The sequence below is a fragment of the Malurus melanocephalus genome, unplaced genomic scaffold (assembly GCF_030028575.1).
Source record: "Malurus melanocephalus ecotype Western Australia unplaced genomic scaffold, MMel_1.1 scaffold_808, whole genome shotgun sequence".
NCBI lineage: Eukaryota > Metazoa > Chordata > Aves > Passeriformes > Maluridae > Malurus > Malurus melanocephalus.
The window spans coordinates 95,110-101,243 of NW_026624040.1; the positions used below are offsets into that span (position 1 = coordinate 95,110).

The following is a 6,134-nucleotide window of genomic DNA, read 5'->3' on the forward strand; positions in this document are numbered from 1 at the left end:
AGAGATAACTTTGTGCCTGTGCCAGGGCTCCTGCCCTTGCTCCGAGGTGCTGATGCCAACCTTGTCCCACACAGGAACATCGTGGGCAGCCAGGAGGAGCTGGACATGGTGGAAATGCTGCTCCTCCAGATTCCCCACCCGCTGCAAAGGGTTATTTTATCCATGAAAAAAGGGTGAGTGTTGTCTCTGTGGAGCTGTGAGTGTGTTCTTGTGAGTAGAGAAGATAAATCACCCACGGGAGGGTCTCAGTGCCCATCTGGGGGATGGTGAGAAGCGTTTCTGTGGTGCCAGGGTCAAGCTGAGTTTGCCCATSCCTGAGTTTTGTCTCTTGGGTCAAAACCAGAAAATTTTTCACCKTTCCTGATCTGTTCCAAAAGTGCCCCATGCAATGGTCACACTTATTAGGGCTCTTACACTTTGCTTTAAGATAAAGGATGACCCAAACCAGGCCTATCCYACCTATTAAAGATAATTTGTTAGCAATTTAGCAGTCCAATACATCGATTAAAAATCTCTCCTGCAAGCATTGGCCGGTTTCCATATTTGCTCCTCCCAYCCGAGTTTTCCTTTCAGCGATTGTTTTCCATCATCCCCGCTCTGCTGTGATCCCTGCAGGTCCCACCGGTGTTCCTGAGGCTGCCTTGTCCCAAAAACCCCCAGCCCTGGGGCAGAGCTTTCTCCCGAGCCGGGTTCATTCACACCCAGCCTATGCTGGGTTTCCAGGCCCGCGGGTTTTCTGCTCACTGGCAACACCACAACAAACCCAAAATAAACACAGCCTCATCCTCCSTCAACTCCCCCGGAATTCCCGGCTGCAGCTGATCCAGGGTGGGTCCAGTTGCTGGTGGGGCTGGAAATGCCACCAGCATTAAACCACTGCCCTGTCCTGCARGGTTCTGAGCTCATTGCTTTCAGGAAATCACAGTACTTGGGATATTACATTTTTTGATCATTGTATCTCGAGTGGTTTAAGCCCTTCCTTTAGCAAAAGCTCGTTTTCATCTCAGCCCAAGGTTCCTCGCAGTTTTTATTTCTACTACAGGAAGATAAAGCCACCCGTGGGGCGGGCATCTCTAATCTCATGACGAAAAGAAGCCACTTCTGCTTTCCAGAGGGAGGGAAGCAGCTCAGCCATGCTGGGAGCACACAGAGACACGGAAACAAATCCTAAAAACCCTCCCCGGTGCTCTCACCCTGCAGCAGAGGGAATGGAAAAGCTGCGTTCATTCTTCTGGCTGCTTCCCCCATCTTTGTCCCGTACAGACCTAAAATCCCAAAGCCTTTCTGGCTTTTTATTTATATTTAATAATAAGTGGTAATTGTTTATAAAGGGTAGTCTGTGAATTCAACTTCCTGATGTTCCTTTGTCGTATTTTATTCTCTTTTTCGGGAATATCAGCTTTTAGGTATATCCTAGCAAAGATTGGATTCGATGTTTCGTCAGTTCTTTATCAGTGCTCTGAATATTTATTTTCTAAATGCCATCCAAGGCAAGTTAAAAAAAAGCATAGTAAAGAAGGAGAGCAAATCCATGCGGGAATGTGTGGGAATGTGTTCCTGGTAAACGGAATGGAAAAGGAGCTGGAGTTACACCTCCCTTAATCCCATTTATCCTGCCCGGGTCTGAGCCCTGCAGCCCCCGTGAAGTGGCTCAGCCCCGGCAGATCCCAGGCTCGGTTCCAGAAGGTTCGGGGAGCTGAGGCTGAGCGGCTCTGGGGAGCCTGGAGCAGCTCCAGCAGCTCGGGCGCTGTTTTTTTTGGTGACAGCTTTTGCCGGACGCGTCCCGCCGCCCCATTCCTGCTCCCTGCCCGTGCCCGGTCCCATCCCTGCGGCTCGGGGAGGGATGTGGGGCCCCATTCCTGCTCCCTGCCCGATCCCTGCGGTTCAGGGAGGGATGTGGGGCCCCGATAAGGGCAGGCACAGCGCTGCTATCGGGGGGGTTCAGCTGCTATCGGGGAGGAGCCGCAGCTCCGGCGACAAAACGGGCAGAGAATGTGGCACCAGAGGGACAGCGCTGAGCTGGCGGCCGGGAGGGTGGGACAGACGGCTCCTGTTGGCTCCTCAAGAGGRAGAAAAGCCGGGCTCAGGTGTTCAGCCTGTTAGGAAGGGGATTTGGCCGAGCTCTGGGCTCTGTGGTGGGCTCAGCATCGCCCCGAGTCTTTGCCAAACACTTGTCACCATCATGCTGCCCTATGCCAAAGTCGCTGCCTTAAACTAATTCAGGACAACTGCACATAATTTAAAGCGTGGTTTTTTTTTTTTCTCCTTTTGCGTGTTTTCTATTATGCAGCCACCATGCTCATTGAGGCATTATAAAAAGGCGGCCAAGGTTATTTCTGTGTAATTTATCTGTATTTTAAAGGAATGTGTTATCCAGGGTGCTGGATTCCTCCTTTGGGAAAACTCCTCTGGGTCTCCTTGTAAATGCTTTTGTTAAATCTGCTTGGAGCTTGAATTGTATTGGAAAGGAAAATAAAGTAGAAATGAAAAAAAGAAAAAGTAAAATCAAAGAGATTTGAGCTTCTCGGTGGAAACACCACTGTTTTCTGGATAACGAAAGGAAGCAGGAAGGTGCAGGTCGGCTGCTGCGGGCTGCCCTTTCCTCGGGGTGGCAGGACACATTCCCCTCCCTGCCCTTTTTGGTTTGCGGCTTTTCCCGTGCGGATTTGGCAGCTCTGGAGGAGAGGCGGAGGCAGCGGGATCCTTGGGATGCCGGGCGTGACTGGGGGTGTCCGCTCTTTCCCCACCCAGTCCCACTCCCCACACTTTCGTCAGACATTTCCCGGAGCTGAGCCGGCCGCGGGAGTGGCTCTGCTGCCGGGCAGTGACCCGCGATGGGCTCCGGCAGCCTCTGCTCGCTCCTGCTGCTGCTGCTGCTGCTGCCCGCGGCGTGGGGTGAGCCCTGCGGAGGGATGGGGTGTGCGGGGAGCCCGGCTCTGGGGTGTTCCGTGCGTGCGGGAGGGAGTGCTCCCCGCGTCCGCCGGAGCGCGTTTGGGTGTGCGAGAGTGTGTTCTGTGTGTTATCTGTGTCAATGTGTGATATCCCTGTGTGAATGTGTGTTATCGCTGTGTGAATGTGTGTGCTCCGTGTGTTATCCCTGTGTGAATGTGTGTGCTCCGTGTGTTATTCATGTCAATGTGTTACCCCTGTGTGAATGAGTGTGTTCCGTGTGTTATTCGTGTCAATGTGTGTTATCCCTGTGTGAATGTGTGTTATCCCTGTGTGCATGTGTGTGTTCCGTGTGTTATCCCTGTGTGCATGTGTGTGTTCCGTGTGTTATCCGTGTTCCCTGTGTTCCGTGTGTTATCCGTGTCAATGTGTGTTATTCCTGTGTGCATGTGTTTGTTCCGTGTGTTATCCCTGTGTGAATGTGTGTGTGTTCCATGTGTTATTCGTGTCAATGTGTGTTATCCCTGTGTGAATGTGTGCGTTCCGTGTGTTATCCGTGTCAATGTGTGTCATCCATGTGAGTGTGTGTTCAGTGTGTTATCCCTGTGTGAATGTGTGTTATCCCTGTGTGAATGTGTGTGTTCCATGTGTTATTCGTGTCAATGTGTGTTATCCCTGCGTGAATGTGTGTGTTCCGTGTGTTATCAATGTGAGTGTGTGTTCAGTGTGTTGTTCGTGTCAATGTTTGTTATCCCTGTGTGAATGTGTGTGTTCAGTGTGTTATTCGTGTCAATGTGTGTTATCCCTGTGTGAATGTGTGTTATCCCTGTGTGAATGTGTGTTCCGTGTGTTATCGCTGTGTGAATGTGTGTTATCCCTGTGTGAATGTGTGTGTTCTGTGTGTTATCCATGTGAGCATGTGTTCAGTGTGTTATCCATGTCAACGTGTGTTATCCCTGTGTGAATGTGTGTGTTCAGTGCGTTATCCATGTGAGCANTGTGTTATCCCTGTGTGAATGTGTGTGTTCCGTGTGTTATTCGTGTGTTATTCGTGTGTTATTCGTGTCAATGTGTGTTATCCCTGCGTGAATGTGTGTTCTCCGTGTGTTATCCATGTCAATATGTGTTATCCCTGTGTGAATGTGTGTGTTCCGTGTGTTATCCATGTGAGCGTGTGTTCCGTGTGTTATCCGTGTCAATGTGTGTTATCCCTGTATGAATGTGTGTGTTCAGTGTGTTATCCCTGTGTGAATGTGTGTGTTCCGTGTGTTATCCGTGTCAATGTGTGTTATCCCTGTGTGAATGTGTGTGTTCCGTGTGTTATCCGTGGGAGTGCGTGTTCCGTGTGTTATCCGTGTCAATGTGTGTTATCCCTGTGTGATGTGTGTGTTCCGTGTGTTATCCCTGTGTGAATGTGTGTTATCCCTGTGGGAATGTGTGTGTTCCGTGTGTTATCCGTGTCAATGTGTGCTATCCATGTGTGAATGTGTGTGTTCAGTGTGTTATCCCTGTGTGAATGTGTGTGTTCCGTGTGTTATCCGTGTCAATGTGTGCTATCCATGTGTGAATGTGTGTTCCGTGTGTTATCCCTGTGTGAATGTGTGTTATCCCTGTGGGAATGTGTGTGTTCCGTGTGTTATTCGTGTCAATGTGTGTTATCCATGTGTGAATGTGTGTGTTCAGTGTGTTATCCATGTGAGCGTGTGTTCCGTGTGTTATCTGTGTCATCCCATGTCAATGTGTGCCATCCTTGTGTGAGTGTGTGCTCTGTGTGTGCTCTGTGTGTTATCCGTGTGAATGCGACCCGTGTGTGTGTTTTCCTGTTCATGTGTGTGTTTCTCATGTGTGTGTTTCTCATGTGTGTGTTTCTCATGTGTGTGTTTCTCGTGGGTGTCTGTGCGCTCCCTGTGCTCCGTGTGTATCTGTGCTCTGTTCCCATGTACCTCATGTGTGTCTGTGTGTCCTCTATCCCTGTCTCTGTGTGTTCTCCATGTGTGTTTGTGTGCTATTTCCATGTATCCCGTATGTGTCTCTGTGTCCCCTATCCCTGTCTCCCTGTAAGCTCCGTGTCCCCTCTACGTGTCCCTCTTCATGTCCCGTTCCCTGTCCCTCTCCGTGTCCCCTCTCCNGAATGCGACCCGTGTGTGTGTTTTCCTGTTCATATGTGTGTTTCTCATGTGTGTGTTTCTCATGTATGTGTTTCTCGTGGGTGTCTGTGCGCTCCCTGTGCTCCATGTGTATCTGTGCTCTGTTCTCACGTACCTCATGTGTGTCTGTGTGTCCCCTGTCCCTATCCCTGTGTGTTCTCCATGTGTGTTTGTGTGCTATTTCCATGTATCCCGTGTGTCTCTGTGTCCCCTATCCCTTTCTCCCTGTAAGCTCTGTGTCCACTCTCCCTGTCCCCTCTCCATGTCCCGTTCCGTGTCCCCACTCCGTGTCCCTCTCCGTGTCCCCACTCCGTGTCCCTCTCCGTGTCCCCTCTGGTGTCCCGCTCCATCCCCTCTCCATGTCCCTCTCCGTGTCCCCTCTCCATGTCCCGTTCCCTGTCCCCTCTCCGTGTCCCTCTCCATGTCCCCTCTCCGTGTCCCCTCTCCATGTCCCGTTCCCTGTCCCCTCTCCATGTCTCGTTCCCTGTCCCCTATCCATGTCCCTCTCCATGTCCCTCTCCGTGTCCCTCTCCGTGTCCCTCTCCGTGTCCCGCTCCATCCCCTCTCCATGTCCCGTTCCCTGTCCCCTCTCCATATCCCGTTCCCTGTCCCCTCTCCGTGTCCCCTCTCCATGTCGCCTCTCCGTGTCCCGCCTGTCCCCCCGTGCCCTGCCCTGCCCTACAGAAGCCGCCCCATTAAATCCCCGCTCGTTTTCCCGCAGGGGACTGCGGGCCGCTGCCGGAGATCAGCCACGCCGAGCCCCCGGAGGATGTCAAACACCAGCAGAGCTTCGCGGCGGGCTCCAAAGTGACCTACAGCTGTGTCCCGGGTTACACCAAGCTGCCCTTCCTCCCCGACACCGTGCAGTGCCTGAAAAACTCCCGCTGGTCCGCCCTGCCCGAGTTCTGCGGCCGTGAGTGTTTCCCTTCCCGGCACCGGGAGGCTGCGGGCTGCTTGTGAAAACGCTCGCTGCTTTGGCAACCGCTGCCCCAGGGCTTTCCTCATCCCCAGCGACACAGGATGAAGTGGTTTTGGCCACTTTTTCCTACTCCACCGAGGCTGTCAGAGCCACTCGCTGGCACTTGTGTGTTATAAAAA

General features: G+C 52.1%; 1 protein-coding gene across 1 annotated transcript; it reads left to right on the forward strand.

Annotated features, from left to right (window-relative positions):
- Positions 1-2,519: 2,519 nt before the first annotated feature.
- On the forward strand, positions 2,520-6,045 carry LOC130584998 (complement decay-accelerating factor-like). Its single transcript, XM_057385303.1, has 2 exons — positions 2,520-2,895; positions 5,758-6,045. The coding sequence occupies exons 1-2, from the start codon at positions 2,835-2,837 to the stop codon at positions 5,994-5,996; spliced, it is 300 nt and encodes a 99-aa protein (XP_057241286.1). The 5' UTR covers positions 2,520-2,834; the 3' UTR covers positions 5,997-6,045.
- The last annotated feature ends 89 nt before the right edge of the window (positions 6,046-6,134 follow it).